This window comes from Nyctereutes procyonoides, unplaced genomic scaffold (genome assembly GCF_905146905.1).
Source record: "Nyctereutes procyonoides isolate TBG_1078 unplaced genomic scaffold, NYPRO_anot_genome, whole genome shotgun sequence".
NCBI lineage: Eukaryota > Metazoa > Chordata > Mammalia > Carnivora > Canidae > Nyctereutes > Nyctereutes procyonoides.
In genome coordinates this window covers 22,639,305-22,653,286 of record NW_026575034.1, presented here as the reverse complement: position 1 = coordinate 22,653,286, position 13,982 = coordinate 22,639,305, and the positions used below count along the sequence as shown (strand labels likewise).

Here is a 13,982-nt window from a genome sequence, read left to right as displayed (position 1 = left end):
GCTAAGGAAATGTCAAACACATCTCAGCTAGTGTTTCACTGCAATGAGATCCTTTATGAAATTCATTATTTGTAAGAACTATATATTAAAATGTGTCTTTGAACAGAAGGACCATGCAATTATCTCATTATATTATTATTACATATTATAGATAATATATTATATTATCTTATCATCTTATTATCTTCTTCTTCTTCCTATTATTATTATTGAAAGTGAGATCAGAGGCTGAAAAGCAACTTAATGCTGTGGTTCAGAATTTATTATTGCAATGTGTGCGGTGACTTCATAGAACATAACTGCAGCAAATAATAAAAACAGGCTATAGGCTATATCTATACTTACACTGCAATTCTTTCTTGAACGCATAGTGCACAATCACTTTTGGCAAGGAAAATATAAGTAAATGCACATGAATCTTTATATATTTCAGAAAATGTTTATTGAGAGAAAAAGCTAATTGAATTATGGCACTGCTAGAATATTCAATGCCATAGGCATTTTTAAAGTGAAAAAATCCATAAGTCAGAATTTGGAGAATTGCCTTCATTATTAGCTAAATAGCTGGAAAACTGCAGAACAGAATTTATTATATGATCTATTGTTCAGTTAAAATAACTGTACATATAGTCTCCAGTATATAAAAATCTGAAGATACACTCACTAATTAACTCTACTGAGAGAGAGAGAGAGAGAGAGAGAGAGGAGAGAACAGAAGCATTTTACAGTCTTAGAGTTCTATACAATTAATGGTATTGTTTCAATTTAAAACATATATATTTATCAAAAGAGAATTATCTTGAGATATGCAATAATTTTAATTGTTGCCTTGATACATTTTAACTGATACATAGGCATCACGCACCATTTCATATACAGTAAACACCTATACAAATTTTGTGATCCACAAAATTTTCTAAGCATAATCACAAATGTATTAAGGGAAATAAAAATGTTTTGTACATGAAATCAAATTATAATTCTGTCCTACCTTCCAAAAGGACAAAGAAGAAAAAAATTAGAGACAAAAGTACACCTAATAAACAAGTAATGAAGGTATACAGAGATGGAAAAAATGCATCAGAGACATTTTGAAGCAATAAGATTTCAGGAAGGAGTATTTCAGAGGTCAGACAAAGCTGACTTTCTGAAGCCACATTTGCCAAGAGCCATCAACTATTTCTGGCCAAGAGGGAAGATTTTCCTGCACAAAGCCAATTCTGAGGGTCAGAAAACAGAGATGTTGGGATTGTGGCAGAACATAAAAACAAAAGTAAGCAACTAAAAGATCTCATTCTGGGTGAGAAAGGAGGAACAGAGACCTGACACTGATGATGTGTTAGTTTTCAGAGGAGACATTTGCTAAACTCTCAGACATCATGGAATGGGGAGCAAAAGAGTATGCAGAGAGCATTTGAAAAGTAAGAGGGAGTTCTGGGCAGTCTTTGTTTCCTTGACACCATGTCTCACAATTGAAAGCCTGAGCAGATCAAGCCATAAATGAGTTCAAAAGTGCCACTGGTCAATAAAGTGATAGAATAAGCTTCAACTCAGAGTTTTCATTAGATCAATGTAAAAATCCTATATGGTGCTTATCACAGAGGAAGAAGTGAATTATCACTGGAGGAAAATATACCTTCATCTGGCCTCCATAAGTTTTCAAAATAATGTTAAATACTCAATAAGAAATTAGTAGACATGGCAAGAGACAAGAACACGAGTTCAAAGGCAGGGAGAAAACCTGAAGAAACAGACCTACCCACAAATGTATTTATTGTAAATAGCAGTCAGAGATTTGCCAGTAACAATGTTTAATGCATTCCAGGAAATAGAGGATTGGATGATTAAAAAAAAAAGTATACATTTTTAAAATACAAAAATATGGGAAATTTTACCAGAAATATAGAATATACTAAAAGTTAAAATTCAAAGAAAAAGAGACAGATAGGAAGAATGAGCAGATAGACATTAGAAAACGCTAATGCACAGGAGGAAAACCTAATAATTCGGGAAAGCAGAATTACAGAGTAGAAGACAAGATTATGGAGCTAAACTTAAGGTTAGTAGAAAATAACAAACCTGAGACTTTCAGGCATGATGCCTTTCTAAGGTAGTAGAAGGTTTTCATGGTTACAAAAAGGTCAGTCAGCAAGGAAAATCCCTTAACTTTAGATCTTTATGCACTCAATAAGTGGAAGCGTCTAACTATCCATAGCTTAAAAATATACAAATCAAAGAAATCAGCAACTCTAACAGGAGAAATGGACTAATCCACATTTGCAATGGAACATTTTTAACACACGTCTATGAAAAGCTGAAAATGCAAGCAAACTAATATAAGGAAACAAATAAGATCACTTAAAATTAACAAACTTGACTATGCACATACAGCTAGATAAATATAGATATAGATAGACTTATAAATACCACTTCAAACAACAAGTACAGGTGAATAAAGCATAACACAAACTGAGGCATATAAAGCTTTAATCTGTATTTTTACAATTAACTTCAGTGTGATATTAAGAAACTATTTGGAAAGTCATGCCCCAGCAGTTCAGTTTAAGCTATTAAGCTATTAAGTTTTAAGAGTAGTGATGTGGATTTCACAAGAAAAAGATGATGATGATGACCATGATGACTGGTAATATCTCCTGAGTGCTTACCAGTTATGAAACCCCATGTGAAGGTCCTTACATAAACGTATCCATTATGTTTTACCCACCACTGTCTCCAGTTCCCAGTGAAATGCATGTTGTTCTTCCTTGCTGATAGTTTAGGCAGCTGAATTTATGACAACAAATTGTATTCCAATGCATGTAGTTAGGAATTGGAAAAACAAAATTTTGAACCAAGCTCATTTTGACTCTAGAACTCATGCAAGTACCAGCTTCCACAATGATTTTTTTGCCTACCATGCTGCAATCTGCTTTTGCTATAAGAGAGTCTTGACCTATATTTGGCGACTTGCCCTCATATATGATGGGCTTGCCCAATGCAGCTTCTTTATGAAATATTATCATTAGTGTATGAGCATCTTCATGCATAACAAAATCTTAATGCAATTACTTTGCTTATATTAAAAAGCAAAAGATGCTTTGGAAAACTAGTATATCATGAATCCTAGCCTCCAGAATTTCTGTCCAGGTTTCTTAGACCAAAGGGTTATCGTTGGTTGAATCAGGAAAATGATTGAACAAAGTTTAGAATAACTCATTTACAGTACCTCTACAACTTGTCTTCACAATCTTAAAAAAAAATCACCAAATACCAGAGCTTTTATCAATTTCCTCTTTATACAAATGAATAAATTAAGTGAAGGCTTAATAATAATGAACAGTAGCATGATATTATATGCCTTCATCATAGATGTGTTGGAGCAAACATAGTTTAGGTCATGTGAAGTACCAGTTTAATTAAAAACAAAGTACTTCATAGGGATAAGCTTTGAGAAGAAGGAGATATTTATAGATATTTCTTTCAAAGTTCAGATTATATTTAACAAAGAGATATTCAAGGGATGTATTTTTATGGGATAAAGTAAACACCAAAGATTTTAGAAGAACTGGAGAAAGAATGTACTGGGACTTGTATAGTATATAAAGGGGGCTGATCTTGCTGTTCTAAGGACAAAAGAGTCAGTGTATTATGTGCCACTACAGTTTGCGAAAGGATCTCTAATTTATCTACTCCATTCAGAGCAGTCTCAGATAATCAGGAGAGTGATGAATTCTGACTGTCTTATAGCCAACATAGAGTTTTTTAGTATCTTATCTGATCTTCTATTTCCCTTATTTCTTCTAACTGCCTTCTAACTTAAAGTTGATATTAGCTGGGGTTTTTTAACACAATAATGTATTTGTTTATATGATTTTTGTTTGTTTGTTTACTTATTCACAAAGCATAATGATACTCCAATCTATTGGCTGGACTTTCACATCACACAGGACCAATAAACGAGCCATGAAATCTGTAGGAGGAACTATTTCCATAAATGTCAAACCTGGTCTTTGTAATGGAACATTTTTACTACCTTCTCTCGGATGTGTTTGGTCTTCACCCCATAAACAAGAGGATTGAAGAAAGGGGGAACCAGTAGGTAAAGGTTGGACAGGGTGATATGTATGTATGCTGGAATATAAGATCCAGATCTGTGAGTGAAAAAGGAAAAAAAAGCAAGGAGATAGAACTGGAAGAAGACACATATGTGGGGAATACATGTATTAAATGCTTTAAGACGTGCCTCTTTCTGAGGCAGGTGGAAGACAGTGATAAATATTTGTACATAGGAGAGGGCGATCAACATGAAGTCCAGGCCACCAACAATAAAAGCCCCAAGGAGACCATAGAATTTATTAATGTAAATGTCTTCAGCAGCAAGCTTCACGACGGCCATGTGTTCACAGTAAGTGTGGGATATTAACTTGGTTCGATAAAGTTTCAGGCGACACTTTATGAGCAACAGACATGGGATGACCAGAATGGCAGGCCGCAGTGTCACTGCAACTCCAATGTGAGTGACTAGTTGTCGAGTGAATATGGTAGCATGCCTCAGAGGGTAACAGATTGCTACATAGCGGTCCAGAGCCATAGCCAGCAGGACTCCTGATTCAATACCCTGAAATGTGTGGATGAGCCACATCTGAAAGAGGCAAACATCAAAAAAGATCTCTGGCAAGTGGAACCAAAAAATTCCAAGCATCTTCGGGACAATGATGGTGCTAAGTGCAATGTCTGTGGCTCCCAACATGGCCAGAAAGATATACATAGGCTCATGGAGACTGGGTTCAGATATGATGATGATCAATAGCAGAGAATTTCCCACCAAAGCAATGACGTACATAGCACAGAATGGAATCCCAATCCAACACTGTATACTTTCTAGACCAGGGATCCCAATGAAGGTCAGCACAGAGGGCATGAACATGGTGCCATTTGTAATAGGCATGGCAGTCCAGGGGTCTCTTTGTTAAAGAGGCTAGCTTTAGCAAAAATAATTCTGTGTATTCTAATATGTCCTATTTTTTATCCAGTCATAAATTACTGAATGAGAAGAATAGGACAACCAATTCAACAGCTTAGTTATCATTTTTTAAAGAGTTAGAAAAAATCAAGGAAAAGGTTAACAGTGTGTAGTTTACCAAAATCAGCCACCCACACTAAGTGATACCCACAACATGAAAACTGAGTATTTGGGCAACATCCTTATGATGGGGCCACTGTAATCACGCTGCTTAGTGGGGTTCTTCTTCCTGCCCCATTCCATCTTCTCCCCCTTTTAACCTGGTCATGGAAATCAGAGAATAAAAAATTGGAATGATACTGTAAACAGAGAAACACCAAAATCCACTGTACCTTGAGCCTCATTTTTCTCTCATCTTTTGTCTCCTTTCTATCATGTATACAACCTAGATTAGAAATCTGGGTATTTCTATGGAATATACCAACTTTTCTTTGATAAAGTATCAATTGAAGATCCCATAATACATAAATATAATAACCATTCATGATCTTGAATTTCCTCCTCACCAAAGTTTTGCAAATATGACACTGCTGTGGAACCAGACTCCATCAAGAAAGACAATGGCAGCGGCATAATTTCTATGGCAATTCTGTTTCAGGACACAAATGCTCAATGCAAATAGTTTGGTGAAATAGGCACCTACAGTTCCTCACACTTTTTTTTTGCACATATTATAGAGGAAGGACAGTTTGACAATATTAAATAAAATTAAAAGGGTTTAAGGGTACCTGGTGCAAAAGAGAAATCCTGGGTGTCTCACCAGGACAGCCAGAAGGCAGAAGCTGAAGTGCCTGATGTAGGATAGGGTTAAGTGAATGAGATTGGGAGCCTAGTGTCAGCAGAGATGATGATCCTTGCATTGATATTGGGGGTACATACCAGTGAGGGCAAGTAAAAAGTTCTAGTTTTTATCTCCTACAGAAGCCGACATAAGAAGAAGATGAAGGAGTGGGGTTTTTTCAAAATTAATCAAGAGATTCCATGGAGAATAGTTAACAAACACATAGGTACATTCATGTGGAAGTGCCTGGGGAGGCACCAGAGATGGGAAGAGAAGCTTCCAAAACAATTCTCATTGCAATCTGCAGACTGTTACTGGGGACGCTTCACACTCTCCAGTAACTGCACTCCAGCAATGAAGTATAGTTCAGATGTGAGGCTCACTTACTACACATTGATCATTTTTTTAAAGTGAGGACACAGAGGTTGCCTAAGTGATCAGTTGTTGAGATCTAAATGAACCTGATCTGTGTATCTTTAAATTATTGTTTCCTGAAGCATTTTGAAACATTAGCCCATAAATTAAGTCATGACGTCCCAATATTAATCTGAGCTTTTCCCTGGCCCCCAACAACCTAATGACGCCTCTAAAAATTCAGATTTGGAATGATGTGGATATTATTCCACTATGTCACCCTCCCAAAGGAGAATTCTTTAGTAGGGAATCCTGGTAGATGACTTTATGTGTGCTTTTGCCTTTTCATGCCTGTTTGTCAACTGTGCAATGCTCATTTTTAGAAAGACTTATCCTCATGTGGAAGAGACAAACTTTCTGAAACCACCATCCCCCTTTTTGAATTACAGATCTTCAGTAAAAATATCATAAGATTCAAGTTACTCATGATCTGTTCTCCTTCAATTAAAACATATGCAATCCTACCCACCTTGGCCGGCAGCATGTTGCTAACTTCCTTAACCTCTCTATTTTGTAACACAGATTTTCCAGTTTATCATGAGTGCTTTTGAATCGTACTTTCTAAATCTCAAAGTGAGAGTCTACCAAAAATTTATTTGTATTCCTTAATGATTAGCAATTTTGCTGTGGAGTCTGTATTCATTGATTGTACTTTATTTATACTTCAACTTTTAGAATTTCAAGTTTAGCTAAACTGCTACTCACTTACTTAGTATATAGAAGCAGCAGAGGTAAGTGGCTAGAACAGGAGAAGTTTCCTCATGATGGTCATACTTACTTAGTATCCAGAAGCAGCAGTGGGAGGTGACTGGATCAGGAGAAGGTTGATCTTGCTTTTCCTAAGAGTGGATTATCTGGGTTTTCTAACATAATTTTCCCTTATGACCAAACCTCATAAGCTTCTTGCATATCGTGAGATTTTTTTTTTTTTTTTTTTTTTTTTTTTTTTTTTTTTTTTTTTTACTCCCTGTGGCAAAGAAGGAGGGTTAGAGCCACAGGAACAACCATCATTTCTCAGGACAACGTCTTACTCAATTCCCAGGAGACCTGCTATATCTAGGGCAGCCAGGAGATGGTACTGTTGAAGCATCTTCTCTAAGTCAAACAGTGTGGTGTGTTTCACACTACCACATATGTGATTCCTTGTTCTTACTTACTTATGTGATAGAGAAATGGAACACAAAATGGGGACTCCAAAGCTGGAACTCCAAGTCTTGCCTGAGTAAAGTGGCCAGCTTTATCCCAGGCTTTTTAAAGAAAGGAAATTGCTTTCACACAAATGGTAGCCTCTTCCTATTTATCCCACTTACTTAGTCTTGAGCATCCCATGCAGATTCAGAGGATTTCCAGATGCAGTTCAGTGATCCCAGGGAGGCGCGTGTTATAGAGTTGTAGGAGGAAGTTTAGAAGTTGCAGGGAGTTATTGTATAGTAAGCCTCTTGTCCATCTGCCTGACTCCTGGGCTATGCCATTTGCCCTTCTTTATCTTGAGACATTCTCTCCATGCTCTCATAGCAAGCCTTTTGGAGTAAGTCCCTCATTCCTTGCATCATACATAGGGCCTATGGCAATGTGACACATATCTCAACCCATTAGCCTATACATGTGTTTTCCTATTACCCTGGACTCGGCACCTAATTAGCTGGAATACCCAGTTCAAGGGGACCCCCAAGATGGGAGTGAAGAAGCTCTTCAATGACTATACATGCAGCACGATTTTGGGGGTAGGTCCTCTTTATACCTTCAAAAGTTGATATGTTCCTGAATCTGCAGCTTGGAATGATTTCACCTGGAAAGGGGACTAAGTGGCAACCAAAATACCAACAGATCCACGTGGGAACTTAATCAGTTGGACTCAGTAGCCTGCCTGGTCTTTGTTCATCAAGGAGGTCACAAAAACCATCTCTAGGGAGAGTGGAAGTAGATTTAGATATAATAAAATGCAGGACTCTCAAGTCCTGATCAATACCAATTGCTAATTACCCTTCTTGGGATCATGTGCTACCTGGTGCAGACATTCCACTGACTACCTGAGAGAAACCAAATGCCAGAGGCAAAAGTATACTTTACATAATACTGTGAGGTCATTTGAGCAGCATGTGGTGGTTAAAAGCCAACTTTTGGAAGGAAACAGCTCTGCTCCTTCCTAGCCACGACTCAAACTTGGGCTGTTTGTGCTTCTGGATACTTATTTTACCTCTTCCGAGCCTCATTGCCATCATCAGTAAGATAAGAATACAACAACAGAAGCTCTTCATTGACTTCTGAAGTGACTGATGCAGCTCACTGCCACTCTCCCCTGCCAGACACATGCCAGTTGATGTTCCAGGGAGCTGAGCTGCTCTCCCCTCAGCCTTTCTCTCCTTTCCTCACCAGCTGAATTTGGAGCTGGTCAGCAGTCAGCTGTTTTCCTCTAAATCTCAATTGATGCATGCTATGTTTGTTGTTATAATTATATGTGTCAATTAAATATTAGGTAAATAACAACAAAGAAAGTCAATCAATGTAACTAACATTGTAAACAAAAGGAAGGAAAAAAGCCATGATTTCAATAACTTCAGAGAAAGCATATGAAAATATTCAATATCCAATTAAAGTAAAAACCATCAGAAAAGTAGGAGTAATAGGGAACTTCTTCAACTGATGAAACATATCCATGAAAAATCTAGTGAATACCGTATTTAAAAGTGTCAAACTAAAATTTCTCCATAGATTGAGAGAGATGTCAGGATGCCTCTTTGTCAATACCTTTATTCAACAGTGTACACAGGTCCAGATTATAGCAATATTATCATATTGTATTAGTTTTGACTTCCTATTCAGAAATATCACACAGTTATATCCATTAATCATCCTTTTTGTATATAATCTCTAAAATTCATATGGTCGCCATTGTCTTCTCCTGGAGGGATAATGTCCTCATCAATTATTCAGTATGTACTATGATTGCCACAACTTCCTGAAACACTTAATCCCCTAAACAGAATTAAAATGTGTCAATTCCATGCTTATTATCTCACAAAAATCATGTTTTTCCTTCTCTAATATCCACCGATATGTTTCATTCCTTTTGTCATGGTATTTGCCATTTCTTACTTTGTATATATTTCATGTTCACATACATTTTATTAAACATCAAGAACAACAAGGCTCAAATTTATTTGCTTTATTCAACAAGACGTTTTTCCCCAAAAAAATATCCTCTACCACCTCTGCCTTTTGAATGCCTTTGTCCCTTCCATTTTCTGTAATGCTATGTATTCTTGGGTGTTTTCTTCCTCTGACTATGTAGAAGTCCAAAATTTGAGAAGCTATGTCTCTATATACTCATTTCTTTTTGATAATCATCTTATTGTTTTACAGTCTGGAAAGTTGAATGAATAGAATTTAACCAGATATCTGTTTTTGGTGCATCCTGAAAGTGGTGGAAGGTAGGTGGGCAGAGGAACAACAAAGAGTGAAGGTCTGAAATCACTTCTTTAGAGTCAGTCTCTCATATGCCAGTTTTGTGTTTGGCTCATACTTTATTTCAGGGTCCCATCATGGTTCATTCAAGTCATCATCTTTGTTTTTCTTGGCGGTATCAGAATAAACTCCCTTCTATGCAGATATTCTAGGTAAGGATGTCACATATTACCTTAAGTCATCACATGGATTCCTTTTGAAAACCATTGATCAATAAAATGTTCAAATTGTTCATTATTCTCATTTTTGTTGAGATTCTCAGAAGCCTCAGGCATTGATTGCCCTATGCATTGCTGATAATAAGTATAAATACAATAGAGGTCTCTATTTAAAAGATTTTATTAATTTTCATGAGAGATACAAAAAGAGAGGCAGAGACAGGCAGAGAGAGAAGCAGGCTCCCTGCAGGGAGTCTGATATGGAACTCAATCTCAGGACCTGTGGTTATGACCTGAGCCAAAGGCAGATGGTCAACCACTGAGGCACCCTTGCATCCTTGACACAGTTCTTATATTCAAGATATATGCATTAGGCAATTACCTCATGCCGTAGTGGAAGTCCATTTTGTATGTTCATTTTTAGATCTTCCACCTTCAAATTTGTACAAAATTCGAATTAGGTAAAATCATTAATACTTGTGTCTACAGAAGGATTGTCTTTGTGAAAGTATTGATTATATTTTCATTTCTGAAGCATATTAGGGAGTGGAAGATGACAACCAAAAAGGGTTATACAGTTTATGAATCAACTTTTATAAAATTCTTGAGACTAAAACCTGCTCTGTAGTGACAGAAAGTAAATCAGTGGTTGATGGGGTCTGCCCAGTGTGTAAGGAGGTTCAGTAGGATTCTGGCACAAAGAGCATGAGGAAATATTTGGGAGTGATGCTTAAGTTTATTATTAATTGTAGTGATGGATTCATAGGTGTGAATCAGTTATTATATGTGAATTTTACTTTGATAAACTGTTAAAAAAGCATATTAGTGAATATGCTTACCTTTTCCATAAATCTTTTCAGTATACCTCTTCTTAGCAAATTCATCACCATTTATAGTCTATGTTTATATATTTTTGGTGTTGCTAATATTTTTATCACTGGTTTTATATTATTTTTATTTTTTTCAGTATTGCAGAATATAATCAAACATAGGTGATTCCAAAGTTGTCAAAATAAAATACACAAGCAAATATTAAAAATGAGATATAGTCAGAAAAATATAGCTCTGGGCTGGGTTACCAGTTTGAGAATATTGATGTATGACCTGGTCCCTGGAAGTTACCTGGAATTGTGCTGTTTTGTGTAATTTGGCTTCTATGTGTGTCTAAGTTTTGCCAGAGAGGTACCTCTAGGTTTAAACAAATAGGGCAAAAACACAGAAATAACTGAAAAACCTTGAAATATCAGCATTCTTTTGTTCTAATATGAACAACAAACCAAATTTCTTAAGACATCTATGGTTATTGAACTCCTCATTCTATTATAAACATATAAAATTAAGTATCTTGGAACACAGATTTTTTGGTAGATATTAATATTTAACATATTGATGTTGCTCCTTTGAATCCTCTTAAAATGCCTATAGAAAGATTCAACAATAATCCAGATGGTTTTTTGGAGAAAAATATTTTCAGGACATGATCACAGATTTGTTTGGTCTTCACACCAGGACTATCGGGTTGAGGAAAGGAGGGACTAACAGGTAAAGGTTTGACAAGAGGATATGAACATATGGCGGTATGTGAGAACCAAACCTATGTGTGAAGAAGGAGAAGAAGGCAAGGAGGTAGAACTGTAAGAAGACACAGATGTGGGCAATGCAGGTATTAAAGGCCTTGAATTGTGCCTCCTTCTGGGGCAATTGAAACAGTGATAAAGATCTGAACATAAGACAAGGTGATGAAGATTGTGTCAAACCCCAAGATACTGAAGGCAACAAAAAGACCATATATCTTGTTGACCCAGACAGATCTCTTCAGTGGCCAGCTTCACAATGGCCATGTGCTCACAATAAGTATGGGACATGACTGTAGTTCGGTAGAGTTTAAGATGACATTTGAGGAGTCCTAGGCATGGTGCTACAGGAATGGCAGCCCTGGGATGCCTGGGTGGCTCAGTGTTTAAGGATCTACCTTCTGTTCAGGTCATGATCCGGTGTCCTGGGATTGAATCCTGCATCAGGCTTCCTTCAGGGAGCCTGTTTCCCTCTGTCTATGTCTCTACCTCTCTCTGTGTGTCTCTTGTGCATAACTAAACAATTTTTTTTAAAAAAATAAGAATGGCAGTCTTGAGTGTCACCACAACTCCAGTGTGAGTCAAGAGTTGTTGGGAGGGGCAGCCCAGATGGCTTAGTGGTTTAGTGCCACCTTCAGCCCAGGGCCTGATCCTGGAGACCTGGGATCAATTCCCATGTCAGGCTCCCTATATGGGTCTGCTTCTCCCTCTGCCTGTGTCTCTGCCTCTCTCTCTCTCTCTCTCTCTCTCTCTGTCTCTCATGAATAAATAAATAAAATATTTTAAAAAAGAGTTGTTGGGAGAAGATGGTGGCATGTCTCAAGAGGTCACAGATGGTCACATAACAATCTAGGGCCATTGCCAGTAGGATCACTGATTCAATTGCCTGGAATGAGTGAATTAGCCACATTTGTAGAAGGCAGGCTGCAAAGGAAATCTCTTCCAAATGAAACCAGAAGATTTCTTATGTTTATGTGTGTGTGTGTGTGTGTGTGTGTGTGTGTGTGTGTATATATATATATATATACACATATTCATATATATACACACATTATATATATATACACATTATTTGTCTTTGTCTTTGACTAATATTACAGCATAATGTTCTCAAATTTCATTACTATTGTGACAAATAAGAGGATTTCCTTCTTTCTCATGGCTTAATAAATTAATAATCAGACAAATGTAAGTCAAAACCTCAATGAGATATCACCTCACTCTTGTAAGAAGGCCTATCCTCAATAAGGGAAAAGATAATATGTATTTAGGGAATTTAGTGAAAAAGGAAACACTGCTCATAATTGGTGGGAATGCAGCCCCTTTGGAAAGCAATATAAGGTTCAATGAAAATTTTGAAAAAATGATCTACATATAATCTAGCAATTCCACTTCTGGGTATATAGCCAAAGGACAGGAAAATAGAAATTGAAGAAATATTTGCAATACTCTGTTTAATGCAGCATTATTCACAGTAGCCAAGACATGGAAACAACGTTATTGCCCATCAGCATACAAATGGATAAGGGAGATGTGACATACATATGCAATGGAATATTAACCATCTTATTATTTTCTTTGAATGACTCCTTTCAAATTTTCTCTTTTCACAAAGTCATTATAAGAACAACCATCAGGTTCTATGCTTCTACATGCCTTAATCATCAAAGACAAAATTAAGCAGATGAGATTGCTTCTTTTTTGGACCAAAGAGTGCTTTTTATCTCATGTTTGCTCCTCATCGCCTGTGCTTATTTTGGCGACTGTGAAGAGTGCTTATTAGATACAGAGCATGCACATTTCAGAAACTGGATTCGAATGGGATGACATAAAGCAACCAGAGTGGTGGTAGACAATTCTTCTGTTCATAATTCGAAGACAATTTGAACAGAATATTTTTCAGTTTTGCAGCTCACAAGCTTAACTTCTCAGAATAGTGTCTTCATAGCCTGATCTCTCTCCCATAGACTCAGAATGTTTCCAACCTAATTTGTCAAAATTTCCATATTTTTCCAAAATGTGCATGTTTTCCAACTTATTCTCTCAGAAAATAAGTTAATCATGACTGTTTTCTTTGGCAGTCCCTGTCAGATCTTGTTCTTACTATAACCAGCTATTTGCACATCTCTTGTATTTAATCCCAAGTGCCAATCTGTGTCCTCTGCTCTTCTCTCTTCCCATTAATAACCATTTTTACCTTCCTAATCCTGAAAAAACATTGATTCTTCAGTATTTTATATAACATGGATTATCTATGAACTTAGATTACCTCTAACCATGTAAGATTACCTAGTATGCACCTCAGATCAACTGCAGGAGCATTTATTGCCTCCTTTTATTTAAAAGTATTCAACTCTAAGAAAGGGTTTCCTTTCTGAGACTCTTTGTTCTTGAACTCTTCCTTTTAACAAATATACAGTATGCCAAACTAGATCTTCCTCAAATCTTCCTAAAATAACATTACTACCCCAAAATCAGAAATTTATATCCTGATGATTTTATTCAATACACAGTAATTATGAATTCACTATCTTTCAAGTATTTTGAAGTAATTTGAGAATAAGTAA

The 13,982-nt window shown here is 36.5% G+C and overlaps 1 protein-coding gene and 1 pseudogene across 1 annotated transcript; both read right to left on the bottom strand.

Annotated features, from left to right (window-relative positions):
* Positions 1 to 3,997: 3,997 nt before the first annotated feature.
* Positions 3,998 to 4,948, bottom strand: LOC129504876 (olfactory receptor 52A5-like). Its single transcript, XM_055317754.1, has one exon. It carries the CDS (start codon positions 4,946 to 4,948, stop codon positions 3,998 to 4,000), a length of 951 nt encoding a protein of 316 aa, XP_055173729.1.
* A 6,271-nt stretch (positions 4,949 to 11,219) lies between these two features.
* LOC129504875 (olfactory receptor 52A5-like) lies at positions 11,220 to 13,440 on the bottom strand (annotated as a pseudogene).
* Between the last annotated feature and the right edge of the window lie 542 nt (positions 13,441 to 13,982).

Coding starts and splice junctions, on each gene's coding strand:
- LOC129504876 (XM_055317754.1), bottom strand. CDS start 4,948: ATGCCTATTACAAATGGCACCATGTTCATGCCCTCTGTGCTGACCTTC.